Source organism: Solanum dulcamara, chromosome 3, assembly GCF_947179165.1.
Source record: "Solanum dulcamara chromosome 3, daSolDulc1.2, whole genome shotgun sequence".
Taxonomy (NCBI): domain Eukaryota; kingdom Viridiplantae; phylum Streptophyta; class Magnoliopsida; order Solanales; family Solanaceae; genus Solanum; species Solanum dulcamara.
In genome coordinates, this window is record NC_077239.1 from 71,522,638 (window position 1) to 71,537,847 (window position 15,210).

Consider the following 15,210-nt stretch of genomic DNA (forward strand, 5'->3'; position numbering starts at 1 on the left):
TGATGTGAATCCCCACATTGATTAGTAAGCAACATGAATATAATGGTTGAATAGTGTGATGTGAACCCTCAAGTTGTTTGGCCAGTGACATAAGCAATGTGGAACCCTCCCCCTTTTTTTTTTAATGGTGTTGACCCATCTTTGCTCCTAAATTGTGAGCCCTTCTCTTTACTTGAAAGAGACTTGTGCATAATTGATTGCTTCTCTCCCATGGATAAAATTTAGACTCATGATGCCCCAACCTTTATTCATTTTCTATAATATTAAAATTAAGTGAGAAGTAAATGCAGGGAAATAAAAAAGTACGATGGAAGAAGTTCATGTTGATGGGAACTTTAAATTTAAGGGGTCATTCGGGTGGAGAGATTTAGTGGGTAAATCTCAATATGATATTTGGGATTAATAATTTGTTTGGCTAAATTTTTGAAAAATTAAAAGTATTTTTTTAAAAAAAAAATATTTAATTTAAAGAGTTGAGGTGTTTGACTATTATAGCATGTTCGGCCAAACTTTTAAAATCAGCTTATTTTGAAAAAAAATTGCTTTCTCAAAAATATTTTTTTGTAAAAAATAATTTGTGTATGATCAATAAATTTTAAAACTACTTTTGAACAATAATAAATTTTTGGCCAAGCATTTTCAAAGTGTTTCTAAATATATTTTTTTACAAAAGTGTTTTTGGAGAAAAATTACTTTTATTAGCTTTTGAAAAACAATTTTTTTAACCCTCGTAAACACTTTTTCTCGCTCAAACTTGATTAAACACCTTACTTTTCTATTATAAGAACTTCTTTTTTTGGGGAAGGGGGGAGGGGGGGCGGGAAAAATATTTTTTACCTCCTAAAAGCTTGATCAAATGGGATAAGTTTTTTAGGAAAACATATGTTTTTTAGTAGTATCAAAAGTTACTTTGAGAATCTACCATCCCCACTATAATCATGTCTACTCAAGTATCATATCCGGCTAAATAAATAAGATAGGATCGATACACTCGATCCACCACTAAAGGCTCACCCATAGGTGTAGAGACATGATTATCATTCCCGAATTCTCCGATGTCACACCTTGACGAAGAGATATAATATGATCAATTCACTCAATCTACCACTATAATTTTTCTTATAAACAATGTTTAATCCAAGCGTTCATAGTAACAATTTCTTAATTTCTCAAGTGAGTATGCAATATCAAAACCTTGTTACTCGAGTAGGTGAAATTGCTGATAACTTCATAGATGTCTCTGTTTCCATGAATCACAAGTACCACACCGCAAATATCTGCTAGATCCATCACTATATCATATCATATCTATTGAGAAGACCGTACCCAAATAGTCCGCACATTTATACCCATTAAATAGCTAACAAAACACTACCAAAGTATTTCAGTTTCTAGCCAAAAGTGATAAGCACCATTCCGTAAGCCAGGTCAATAGCAGAAGCAACACAACCCATAACCTCACCCAAGTAAACACAGGTATCGCGACAATATACTTATCATAACCTTTCTGATATACACCCACTCTATAAAATTATCGTGGAAATTATAATCTCGATTGGCGCAATATTATTATTATAATACAATACGCAACACATTTCTTTATATGAATTTCATAGTTTGTAGTCCACAAAGTCACAATACTCACCGAATACTCATTCTCCTAATTATATCATTCTTCATTGTCAAACCACTTTAGATGTTGAATAAGCCACACCAATGCAATTTTTCATTTCTGAATAACTAACTAGACAGGATGTGATGTTCATTAAGTCTCTTAACGATTGTTCATCTTTCAATGCCATAACCTTGAAACATATTGTTGAACCACAACCTTATTCATCCTTTTTGAGGCGCAGATCATTCCAAGTCTGACTATGCATCCTTTCCATAATTATATCACTTACGCCTCAACACCAGATCCAACACTAACACCAAGAGACAACACCTCAATTTCTCACACGTAGCACCAAGCACGAGTCATCACTATAAGAGAGATGACAGATTGAAATGATAGAAATTAGATCGGATCAAGGACGCACCATATAAAATCAAGAAGTGAACGTATTTTCTAACAGACTTCATAGCCTCTCGAAGATAAGTAAAAATATATATGTACCGATCTTCGAGACTCTACTTAGACTTGGTTTGTACATGTGAGACCTATGAACCTAGCCGTCTAATACCAATTTGTCACGACCCTAATCTGGGTGTGATGGCACCTGTCCTTTTCTATCGAAAAAGTCAGCCTAAAACTCAATATTTCGATAAATAAAATAAAAATTGTCTAATAGGTAAATAATAAAAAACGGAAGTCTTTCAACTTAAATTACCCCAAAGATTGGTTGGCACATATACAAGCCTCTAAAGAAAATAAAACTGAAATAAAATATAGTCTCAATCTGTCTTAAACTCTCAAGTAGAATAAAGCATAAAAGTATATAAAATGTGAGAATATGTTGAATGAAAATAGCTACCTCTCCCAAAAATCCTGGAAGCCTTGAATGATCAAAAAGATATGGTGATCAAGATCCAGGATTAGAACCTACACAAGTGTAGAAGCAAGAATGAGTACCAAACAATACGGTACCCAACAAGCAAACTAGAAAAACTAAATAAATCTAATAAACTACACGAACTCTACAACCCATTCGAACCTCCAGACTACAACCTGCACAGAAATCAGCCCAACCGAACGATTCATACTAGACAATTCAATAAGATTTGGGATTTGAAAATCGAGTCGAAACTAACCCAAAATGCCCAACAAATCCGATTCCAAAAATGACAAGAAAATTTCAAAAATTTTACATGAATAACATCCTCAAGATATTTGAGATTTACTAGTGAAAACGGAAGAGGATTCGGACTTAAAACGAGCTCAAAATCATCAAAATATTAAAACTAATTCAAGTTGTTGAAACTCAAATTTCTTCATTTCAAAAACCTCAATTTCATGCTAATAATTTTAATAATCAATGGATAATGGTAGAAAAGAGTCAAAGCAACTTACCCACGAAGTTTCCACGAGAAAATGCTCTCCAAAAATTATCCTTACCAAGCTTTAAATCCAAAAATAGTGTATAAATAACCCCTTCCCAATTTTAGAAGAACACTATTCAGGCCACTTTTCCTTTTCGCGATCGCGGTCCACTTACTCCACGAACGCAGAGGTTAAGGTTAATGGTCATCGCGAATGCGGTCAGGTTCCCATGAACGCGATGGCTAATAAATCGGGCTTCCGTGAATGGGATGGAGGTCCCGCGAACGCGAAGGTCAAGATCAATGCCTTCCGCGATCACGGCCTCCCACTCCTCGAATGCGAAGCACAAGAACTTTTCTTAGGCCTAAAATCACCCTTCAAATCTAGCGGAGTCGTTGGAATTTAATTTCGAGCATCCGATCCCTAAATGTTGATCAAAGTAAAATATATGGCTAGAAATTTAAATATTTTTAACTCAACACCTTAAATCCACGATATGACCCAAATGTGATTTCATCAACTCTTCTAGATTAATTCAATATTTCGAAACTGATGGAATCGAAGGAATTCCATTTTGACACTTGCAACTCTGAATAACCTCAAATACCACTTTTGAGCCATTTTAAACCTCTAAAACTCAAAGTTTACCAAAAATCTCAAATTTTAAAGAAAACTACGAAACTAAAATCAGATATCAATCAAATATAACTCAAAAAAACTACCGGGAAGATTAAAATAGTATTTTAATAAAAAATTCCAAAAATAATTCAGGGTCATTACATCGCCACAGCCAGCTAAATTTTGTCACGACCTAGCCCCGTAGGCCGTGACTAGTGTCCGAATTGGACACTCGTATACACATATATTATCTATTGTCAATCGATAATTAAACACGATATAGAATTTATATGGGTAGCACGTTGTCTCAAACGGTCACTTATATATATACCAAAATCAGCTATTTCTTGGGGAGTCTTAATTGTCAAAAATAAGATAACATAATACGTAAGCCGACAAGGCTTTCACTCCGAATGTAAATGTCCAAAAACATAAGCCATACTAGTACACCAGACAACATCTACATACAACCCACTCATGTGTCTACAGACCTCTAAGAGGATTAACAATAGCATATGACGGGACAGGGGCCCGCCGTACCCCTAAATACACAAATATATACATTATAAGGATTAGTACCAAAAGTTTAGGCTCCGAGACAATGGAGCACTTCAACCCGTTGAGTAGAATCCTAAGGTGGCGGCTCTCCAAAATGAGTATCTGTACCTGCGGGCACGAAACGCAGCCCCCCGAAGAAGGGGCCAGTACGAAATATGTACCGAGTATATAAAGCATAAAATATCGTAAAGGAGATCACATCTGAAATAAAGATTCAGGAGTCAAGTATCATAATCAATAAATCACTGTACCTGTGTCTTATAAAATGAAGACATGCATATCATCATCATATATCGTACCTGGCCCGTTATGCGACTCGGTGTCACAATTATATCAATATATCGTCATATGTATATATATACCATACCCGGCCCTCTAGCAAGGGACTCGGTGAATAGAGTAGTGTACACTGATACCGTATCCGGCCCATTATGGGACTCGGTGCCATAATTATATTGTCATATCATTATAATATCATATTATCATATCACGTACCCGGTCCTCTAGTAAGGGACTCGGTGAATAATATAGTGGAATCCATACATGATAACATACCCGGCCTATCATAGGACTCGGTGAATAATACCATAACAATATGCACGAATAAGGTATCATTAGCAACCTTGTGAAATTTGATCATTATCGGAGACTTAATAGAATAAGCAAAATAGTCCATCATTTGAAACCCAAGACAATAGTCATTATGAATCACACCAATTATGGATTATATTAAAATATGAATTATACCACAATATGAGTTATACCTACTAGGATGGCTGGAATCATACACATGAGTCAAGACATAACAATATAAATTTTGAAAATCAAGAACGGTAGCCATCCGAGTATATCTACGAATAAGAGTTTCTTTGGAATTTAAGCATACGTCATTCGTTCGTTTCATATGGATCATGCCAAAAGAAGAAAATGTTAACTTTACATACCTTTAGCGTTTATACGTATATGTTGTCCAATATTGTCTCAACCTATATTAAAATGTTAAGCACTATGATTAAGCTATGGATAAGAATAAAACGTAGTCTATCGTTAGTAGGTTATTTCTAAAAAAAAATTGGACAGCACCTCCCCTATACCGCTTACTTTTCCCACTTTCAAACCAGCCATATAATCATCAACCAACATCAACAATCCAAAATATTGACACAAAATAAGATTTATTATTCATGTTACCAAAGCAGTAAATTCGGAAAGTCAAGTACCTCACATTGTATATAAATTTTGAAAATGAAAACGGCAAAACTGGACTTTATAACCTTCATGAAATATTTAGATCTCTGTCTTATGTTTCCAATTCAAAAGAAATCAACTCAAAATTCATTTTCTACAAAGAGATATCATCAAAATACGAACAGCTATACATGAAGGAATTTTCAATCCAGAATTTGGACAGAATTTGTCTTATGATTCATGCTCCGTTTTCGACATAATAACAGCAGATATAGACTAAGACATAAACAAAAGAGTTGTAGGTACGTGTATTAGCTTTCCAAAACATGTTTAATATCTAAAATCGAAGGTCTACACAATGAGATATTCCAGAATTACTACCAGCTACTCAATTCCAAAAACGGGTTTGAACATTCATAATCTTCATACACCTTTTTCCTCCAAATTCAAGAACAACAACTCATCAGCAACATCAAAACAATATCAACCATTATTATACATCATCACTAAGATAATTCCATCTATTTAATCTACCTAAAACAACCCTTTAACCCATAACTCTCAACAAATCACCAAACTAGTTTATAACACTATTTTCTCCGTTCTAATCCGTTAAAACTCTAACTAAACTTGTTAACAATGAAAAGGAGGCTTTAATATTACCTTAAATTTGCAGCACCACATAAAATCTTCTCCTTATTGGCTAATTTTTAGCTCAAATTGAAGCCAACGCGATGTACAACAATTTTCTCTTCATGAGCTTCGGATTTTGGGACTCAAATTTTGGTCGGATTTGGTTTTTCTCTCAAGAACTTCTCCTCTCTCTCTCTCTGGAAATTTTCTGGATATTTTCTTAGTCTAAACTATGAAGGAAGACATAGAAATTGGATTAATTTCGTGGGTATTGGGCCTGACCCGAATTAGAATTGGGTTGGACCGAATTCACTATTTAGCTTGGCCTGTCAGACTTAAAACGTCTATATCTTATTACTCCGATATCACATTTCGTCCCATGACCTATGGTTGGAAAGATATTTCAATTATCTACAACTTTCATGTTGAGAGTTTTCCAAAATTCTCAAATTATAAAGAGTTTATGGCCTCTCGAAGTCAGCTTACCCGAAACGTGACTTTAAGAAAAACATATTTAATGGCTTCTATTTTGATTTGGCTTAAGGGTCCTTCTTGAGATGTATTTTACTACACATAAATTATTCATATAACTTGGCATCTACAACAAATCATGTCCCTTTAAAATTCAAAATTAAAAGTCCTTGAATTTATAATCGTTAGCTTACGAATAATCCAAAATGCAAAAAAATACGGAATGTAACAAATATGCATTACAATCAACATGACAGAGAAAATGTAGTATCAATATATAAAATCAATGGTGTATTGGTAGGCTCACGTGGCATTCCAGTAAGCGAGTCATGAACAAGTAAAAATTGTACAGTAATCACATATATATATACAGAACAGACTAGTGGTCATCGCAATGCGGTTAGGATCCTACGAATGCGACGACCAATGAATCGGGCTTCAGCGAATGCGGTGGAGCTCCCGCGAATGCAAAGGTCAAGATCAATGACTTCCACGATCGTGGCCTCTGACTCCGCGAACGCGAAGCACATAGTGGCGGCACCAGATAATAGCAATGTTTCCTTAAGTCTCAAAGTCTCCGAATGACCCTCAGAATTCATTCGGAACCTTGTATAGACAAATCATATATGTAACTCTACTAAAATCAACGTTCCAGACTCAATGGAATCATAAAAATTTGATTTCGAGGTCTCTTTGATTCAAAAACTAAAAAGCCACAATTAAATCAACTTTATGCCTCAAAAGACAAAAACGCTCTCGGAGCTTCTGGAAAATACAAAAGAACTCTTCCTAGGCCTAAAATCACCCTCCAAATCTAGCGGAGTCGTCAGAATTCAATTCAGAGCATCTGATCCCCAAATGTTGATCAAAGCCAAATGTATGGCCAGAAACTCAAATATTTCCTACTTAACACCTCAAATCCAAGATATGACCCAAAATGTGATTTTGTCAACTCTCCTAGACTAATTTTAATGTTTAGGAACTGATGGAATTGACAAAATTTTATTTCGAGACTCGAAACTCTGAATGACCTCAAATATCACTTTTAAGCCATTTTAAACCTCTAAAACTCAAAGTTTACCAAAAATTAACTTTTCAAGAAAACTACGTAATCGACATCTGATATCAATCAAATATGACTCAAAAAAACTACCGAGAGGGGTAAAATAATATTTTTATAAAAATATTCAAAAATGATCTTTAGGGTCATCACATTGCCTTTGTCGACTGAATATATCCTATAGTCAAATATGACAGAGCAAGTGCAGTATTAGTATATAAATTAATAGTGTATTGGTAGGATCATGCAGCATGCTAGTAAGTGAGTCCTGAACAAGTAAAAATTGCACAGTAAGCACATATATATATATATATATATATAGACAGAACAGACTTAACACCAAAATCATCTCCTAACCAGTACTTTCATCATTCTCATTATCATGCAATTTAACATAAGGGTCCTCTCATGGGACCTGCCACCATTTATTCATATGTCGGAACGTGACACTTGGTTCAAGGTTATATCGAAATGTGACACCCGATCAATATGTGTGTCGAAACATGACTCCAATTTAAATGTGTATCGGAACGTAAAACCCGATCCAAGCGTATAATTCAGCCACAACCACAATGAATAGACAAACCATCACAGCTACCAAGAACAGGTTCATTACACATCATAGCAATAAGTAATAATTTCACACATATTATTGCATGTTTCCCTATTCATAGACACATATGTAGTGCATGAATAACATATAGTAAATAAATTATTGCCTACCTCGGATTCAAGCTTGATCACTGTAAAGTGTATGAGCTTTCCCTTTCGGATTCATCCAACTTGTTCTTGGTCTAGAAATAGTAACAACATGCAAAGGATCAATACAAGGCCTAATTTACATGAATTATAACATAATTTCCCTTCTTAGACCAACCTATGATCCTAACCCCATCTAAGTCTATCGCCTACCATTAGTTTCAGGCCAAAACCCTTCCCCCAATGATTATCCACCATTGATTATGGGTTCTAGGAATCAAATCACACCTAGATTCGGATCGAGACAGGTGATACCTCGCATAGAAGATCGTTAGCTGCCAGAGTCTAAGGGTGAGTTATTCCTTCAGGTTGTCGTGGACTCTTCCTACTTTAGTCCTTCTTTCAAGACTTGATTTTAAACACTGTTTATTTTATGACTTATTGGGACCGTATTCCCTTCCTTAGACTTGATGATTTGCTAGAGTTTTAGTACATTCGACTTTCAATTTCTAGGAGTTAAATTTTGCATTTTTGAGATTGATAGTTGGATATTTCTGAGTTTATGGAAACTGAGTAAACTCAGTCGTTCCTTATTTATTAAACCTTCTTCCACATATTTAAATGTCTTATATTTTGCAAATAATCCAAGTTCAGACTATAATAGCGGTTCTCCATCGAAGGGTTAGTGTGGGTGCCAATCACGGAGATCGAGATTGTGACAATAATTAGGAGTTCATATCTCGAATTTAAGCTGTTCTAGTGCAAATTTAAGGTAGATTTGGAGGATTTTCAAGGAATCATACATATATATGCATTGTATTCATGTATCAACATATTTGAGTGTTTTTATAGTGTATTCATCACTGGGATTTATTTGAGAAGCAATTGAAGTGTATATGTTCCTTGTTATTTATGATGTATCGATGTATTTGAGTGTAGTAGAACCTCTCTAAATTAATACTCAATAAATTAATAAACTCTCTAAGATAATATCAACACTGATTTTAATAAGATAATATATTTTCAAAAGACTCCTATATAAATATATGATCCCATTAATGTTATAAATTAATTATTTTTTTTAAATTACAGAAATATCTACAACAATTTAGTGTAATATGATTGTAGTATTTTTTTTTATTTTTTGTTCAAATTTAAATCTACTTGAAACTCATCTCTAATTTTTCTTATTGCATAAAAAAGTTTCGGTGTTGTTTTTTCGAACTTCACCAAAAAATTATGAAGAGTTTTAGACGCAATAAGTGCTTCCTTAAACTGCTTTCAAAGGTATTATATCATCCTCAATATTTATTCTCTCACCATCAAACATGAATGTTTTTAATAAAAATACAATGAATAATATTTGGTTATTAGGAAACAAGGAACATTACATTGATTTATTAGTTACAATGAACATTACAATGGATCATTTAATTAAAAAAAATAAAATGGTGTGATGGACTCTTATACTTGTATGTGTTTGTATTCTAGACCCTTCTACTTAACCATTTGTCAATTGAATCTTTAAATTCAATTAAAATGAGAATTTTAAACCCTTCTGACCATTGATTGAGCTTATGTGACATTAAAATGATTGAGTTGAACAAATGTGTGACTACACACGTTTTGAGGTAGATGAATGCAATATTTTTATTTTAACAATCTCAAAGTTATAAGAGAAAACGATAAAAATAAATTTTAAAAAAAAAAATTCTCAAATCCCTTCCGCCCCACCCCCACTGCCACCCCCACCCCTTTATCTTCTTCTTCAGCCCAACCTCGCCCCCCACTGCCACCCCTACACTTTCTCTCTTCTTCTCCAGCCCATTCATTCATCAATTCATCATTCCCTCTTTCATTTCATTCCTCACGTTACCATACTTTCTTCTTCTTCTTTGACGGACACCCCATCACCATGATCATAAAAAAAATGAAAAAAGTTTTTGCTAAAAAATATACTTGTTCACCATTTTTATTAACTTAATTTTTCAAGATCTATTGCTTGTATTTACTCTCATAAACACATTTTTCCCCAACTTGAAATGTTTTTTAATATCTTTTTTTTCCAAATCAAAATAAATAGAATCCCCTTTTAAAACATGTAAAAAGGTTAATTACGATCTATTACATTACAACGGCTAACAATTTTTTGTGATTGAGAAAGTTCTTGGGTGTGAAGAAGATGAAAATGGTGGAGGCAGAAGGTGGTTTTTTATTTTTGGATGAGGGGTGAGGGGTGGGAATGAGGAAGATGAAGTGGAGAATGGGGAAATGAGGTATAGCGTGAGAGAAAAAATTGCACCTTTTTTGTTTATTTTTAATATTTAATTTCTAATGTTTCATTATTAATAATAATAATAATAATAATAATAATAATAATAATAATAATAATAATAATAATAATGTGTCATTAAAAATGACATAAAATTTCATATGTAAACTAGTGTACTACACGCACACACATGAGATATGAGAAAGAGTTTAAAATATTATGTTTCAATAAATTTAAGGGTTCAGTTGACAAATAATTAAGTATTAGGGTATAAAATACAAACTCATACAAGTACAAGTGTCCATCAGACTATTTCGCCCAAAAAAAATTAATGAATCATACATAATACGTTGTACGTTATGTATAATGCTTTTTTTATATTAATTCAATAAATATGTACATAAATTAGTAAATCTCAAAATAATTTTTAAATTAATAAATTTGTATGAATTTATTGGGATGCCGATACGACAGAAATAACTTCTTGCATTTTTCCATAATACGGGAACCCCTTCACATTTTGCACCACATTCGGGCGTTGATGTGGCAGAACTTACTTCTTTATTTACACTCATTCATGATGCGGAAACCCTTGCTCAAAGCCCCCTACACCAAAGCGACTATGTGATACAACTCCTTGCTCATTTTTCAGCACCTTTGGGCCTTTGATGTAACGCGTGCCTAGGTGGGCACGTCCCAACAAATTCTGTATTTTAAAAATTTATCATGAATTAATAAGGTTTATGCTAGACGCAGACTTACCACAATACTCCTTTATTCGGACGTGAAACCAATTGTTTAAGAAAGCCATGTTCGCCGGAGTTAACTAGAATGGAGATATTACTGTGCTCTATCCAATATAACTTGTAAACAAGACTAAATCTGTCAATCAAGCATAACTAGTCAAAAAAACAAAAGATTATCAATTTGATAAGTCTTGTGAATAATTTAATAATATTCTTATGGAACAAATTATAATTAGCAGCCTCAAATCATCTCATTTGTGCAAATCTACCTTGCTAAATAAAGAACATTTTTTTCTTTTCCTGACATAAAACCAGTGTTTTCGTTTTTCTTTCAACCAAATCAGTGTTTTTTCTGTTTTTACCATAACACGTCTCAATAAATAAAATGGCCATGTTAAGTAGGCCAATCACTCAAGTGGATCAAAGACCAAATATTATTGATATATTGCTAACGTTATATCCAGTTATCAATGTCTTTGATTGTTTTAAGATTTTTTTTTATCCTAATCTTTGGTTATTAACTTAGGATGATTTTATTAGAAAAAAAAAATACTGTACATATTTATGTTGCACTTTAATTTATCAACCTAATCTTCAGTACGTGTATATCATTTGGAGTCATATATATTTTTTTTCTTCTTCTTTTTAATGGCGCTGGTTAATTTGATTTTAAGTTGTTTGCTTTCGTATATATAATCGACATGATCAAACATGTTTGAGAGCAATCAAATATTTTTACACATTACTTTTATCTTCCAGTAAATAGTCACTCATTCTAATTCACAAGATGAAATCTCACTTAAATAACGAGTTTTTTCTTCGGAAAAAAAATATGGTGCAGTAAATGAGGTTGTTCCTCCGTTAATCATAGGTCTCGAGTTCGAGCTTTGAATATGATAAAATCATTGATAGAGAGTGCTTTCCCCAAAATGAGATCCTCGCTATGCAACACCAATTCAAATTAGTCGGACTCTAATGTTGATATCTCATATCAGACATCAAATAGAAAAACAAAAAAATAAACAATTCAATTGTTGGGTCTAACTAGAGCTGCCAAAATGGGCTTGGCTCGTGAGGCCGGCCTAATCCAACCCTTGAATTAAGTGAGGTTGGGCTAATTTTTTTCCAGCTCATTTAAGAACGATGCTTTTTAGCCTAGCCTCATTTGGCCCGCCGGCCTTATGGGCTCAGCCTGCGAGCCTTAGAAGTCAACCCGTGGTCATGAATTTTAAAAATATTTATGTAGATTTTTTAGGAATCACATAGTGTAGAGAGTTAATTACCATTTCTCCATACCATTTTTAATTTACAGAAATCCCTTAAAAAATGGTAATCTGGATACATTAATTCAGTAATCTGGATACATTAATTCAGCAATTCAGATACATTAATTAGGATTTTAGGTATTAGCAGGTAACATTTAAAGGATGATACATTGAACATAGAGATAATTTATGAATCAGAATCAATGTATCTAAATTACTTAATTAATGTATCTAGATGGAAAGAAGAGATTTTTGAAAGTTTTTGAAATTAATGGGAGTAATGGAAAATATGGTAAATAAATGAGTGTAATTGGGTAATTGTTCTAATATATATTATATATATTTTAAGCAGTGTCTTATTTTGTCAAATCTTCAACAACTAAGCAATTGAAGTTATTATAACTATTAATCTTGACCTCTTTTACTTTTGTGTTTATGCCTCGTTTCTCTTTTCTTGTCTAGTTTATGAAAAAATGATCAAGTAATGTATGTTGTTATGATGAATCTTATGATTGTTGATTGTTGTATCTTGCATGTCCTAGTATTTTGTAAGTATTCCACTAAAGTGTGTGAAACTCATGGATATGTGAATTTTTGATGTATTGGCGTTGTACTGATCAATGTTCAATAGTTTTTCTAAAAGGTCATATTGTCTATTTTTTTTTATTGAAGGGTTAACTCGTTTCAATTCGTAGCCTGCTTAGAACTGGATTGGACTGTTATTTTATAGACCCTTAAATTAAAATAGTCAGTTCATCTTAACTCATTTAACTCGCTAATACTTTAAGATTGAGTTGAGTTGGATTAGGTCGGGTCAATCCATTTTGACCGCTCTAGATCTAACCAAGACCAAAGATGCATTTGCATTATCATCATTTTAATTTTAATTTAATGGCCCCTCCTTGGCTTTCGTTTCAATTTCAATGACAAGGACAAAATTTAGATGACCATTAAAACTCATAGAATATTAAAGTTGCGTGTAAAAGAACTTCTTCACTTCTTGCCTAAAAAGGGCAAATAGAAGTCCCCTAGTCTATCTTCCAACTTCAAATTAATCATTATGTGTTCTTGAACTCTGTTTTTTTCTTTCTGAGAAAAAAATTTGTTACTAAATGTTAATGGTAATGCTGAGGAACAATTCAAGAAGAGCTATGAGCAGAAAACAGAGTCCCATGACTGACAACAACTCCTTTTCTTCTCCAATCCAAAGCAATACAAACAACAACCCCATTTCATCCTTTTTAGCTTCTCCAAGATTTTTCAATGGTCTTTTAACCAGAAGCCTATCTGATATTGTTGAGTCAGAAATTAGCCCAAAATCCATTATTGATAGCAAAAAAATGTTCAATCTTGGAAACCCTTTTGGATATGACAGAAACAGCACAAATTCAATCACTTATATGGACAAAAAGCATTCAACTTTAGAAGGTATTAAACTTGCTCTGTTGGACCCTATTGAGAATGAAGAGAAAAATAACACTACTTGCAGAATGGTTCTGTTTGGAACAGAGCTTAAAGATTTTGGTATCAAGACTAAAGATTCTCAAGTCTTAGCATTTGGAAATGTAAAAGAAGAAGATGAAAAAGATTCATCATTAAGTTTGAAGGAAATGGAGAGTTCAGAAGACTATACATGTGTGATCACTCATGGTCCTAATCCAAAAACAACTCATATATTTGATAATTGTGTTGTTCAGAGTTGCTCTGTTTTGTCTGAATCCAAAAAGGAGAATCAATGTTCATGCTAATTAAGATTTGTCACTCTTGTGAAGTTGATGTTGAAGAGGGCAAAAGACAATGCTACATGTACAGGCAAAGCTGAACCAAAACCAACTTCTCTTCTTTAGCTGCTTGTGTATAATTTATCTATGGTTCATAACATTTTAATATGTTCAATGATTTGTCTTCATGAGTTTAATATTTAAAATTGTTAGCATTAAGTTTGTTATATTTTTCAAATTTTAGGTTTATATCTGCTATGTATTGTAATTTTAATAGATTTATATACATAATTTTAGGCTCTACGTGGAAAGTATTTGATTCATTTGCGTCACAATGCTATATCTGACTCTGATCTGAATGCTTATTCTAGTAGCACTCCAAGTTACCCCTCCGTTATAACGCCGTTTGAATTGGCTTATAAGTTGTTTTCAGCTTTTTTTGAGTGCTTGACTGACAAATTTAAAATCGTTTTGTGCTTAAAATAAGCCCTAATAAATAGTTGGATTTATTTGGATGAACTTATTTTAACCAGTTTATAAGTTGAAAACAGCTTATAAGTCAAAATAAAAAGTTGACCTGCACTTACTCTTTTTTTTTAACTTATAAGTTGCTTAAAAATAAGTCAATCCAAACAGGCTAATAATTTATATGTCTTCCTTTTCTTTTTAATTATTTTCAAAAAAAATGTATCTTTTCTCTTTTGACAACTTTTTAATTTTAATTTTTCACCTGACATGTTTATGATCATAAAATTAAAAGATATTTTGATACATTCTATATATTTTTAGTTTGAAATTTACCTGATTCAAAGAATTTCTTAATTTTTTTAGACTTTGTATCAAATCAATCAAATAAATAAATGAAAAAAAAAAGAAGTAATAAAGATGTAATGATCAAGTTAAAGAAAACTTCCTTTAATTTTGAATGATGATTTTCGGACTAGTGAGACTTTTCCATATTAATATTTAGCATCAGGAGATAGAACTTTGTCATTTTTA

At 32.9% G+C, this 15,210-nt stretch overlaps 1 protein-coding gene and 1 long non-coding RNA gene across 2 annotated transcripts; one reads left to right on the top strand and one right to left on the bottom strand.

Annotated features, from left to right (window-relative positions):
• Positions 1-3,878: 3,878 nt before the first annotated feature.
• LOC129881743 (uncharacterized) lies at positions 3,879-6,035 on the bottom strand. The gene is made up of 3 exons (XR_008765687.1): positions 6,008-6,035; positions 5,101-5,142; positions 3,879-4,264 (listed from the first exon to the last, which is right to left on the bottom strand). It is a non-coding gene; the product is annotated as an uncharacterized LOC129881743 (long non-coding RNA).
• A 7,428-nt stretch (positions 6,036-13,463) lies between these two features.
• Positions 13,464-14,514, top strand: LOC129881744 (FCS-Like Zinc finger 8-like). Its single transcript, XM_055955854.1, has one exon. It carries the CDS (start codon positions 13,603-13,605, stop codon positions 14,236-14,238), a length of 636 nt encoding a protein of 211 aa, XP_055811829.1. The 5' UTR covers positions 13,464-13,602; the 3' UTR covers positions 14,239-14,514.
• Positions 14,515-15,210: the final 696 nt, after the last annotated feature.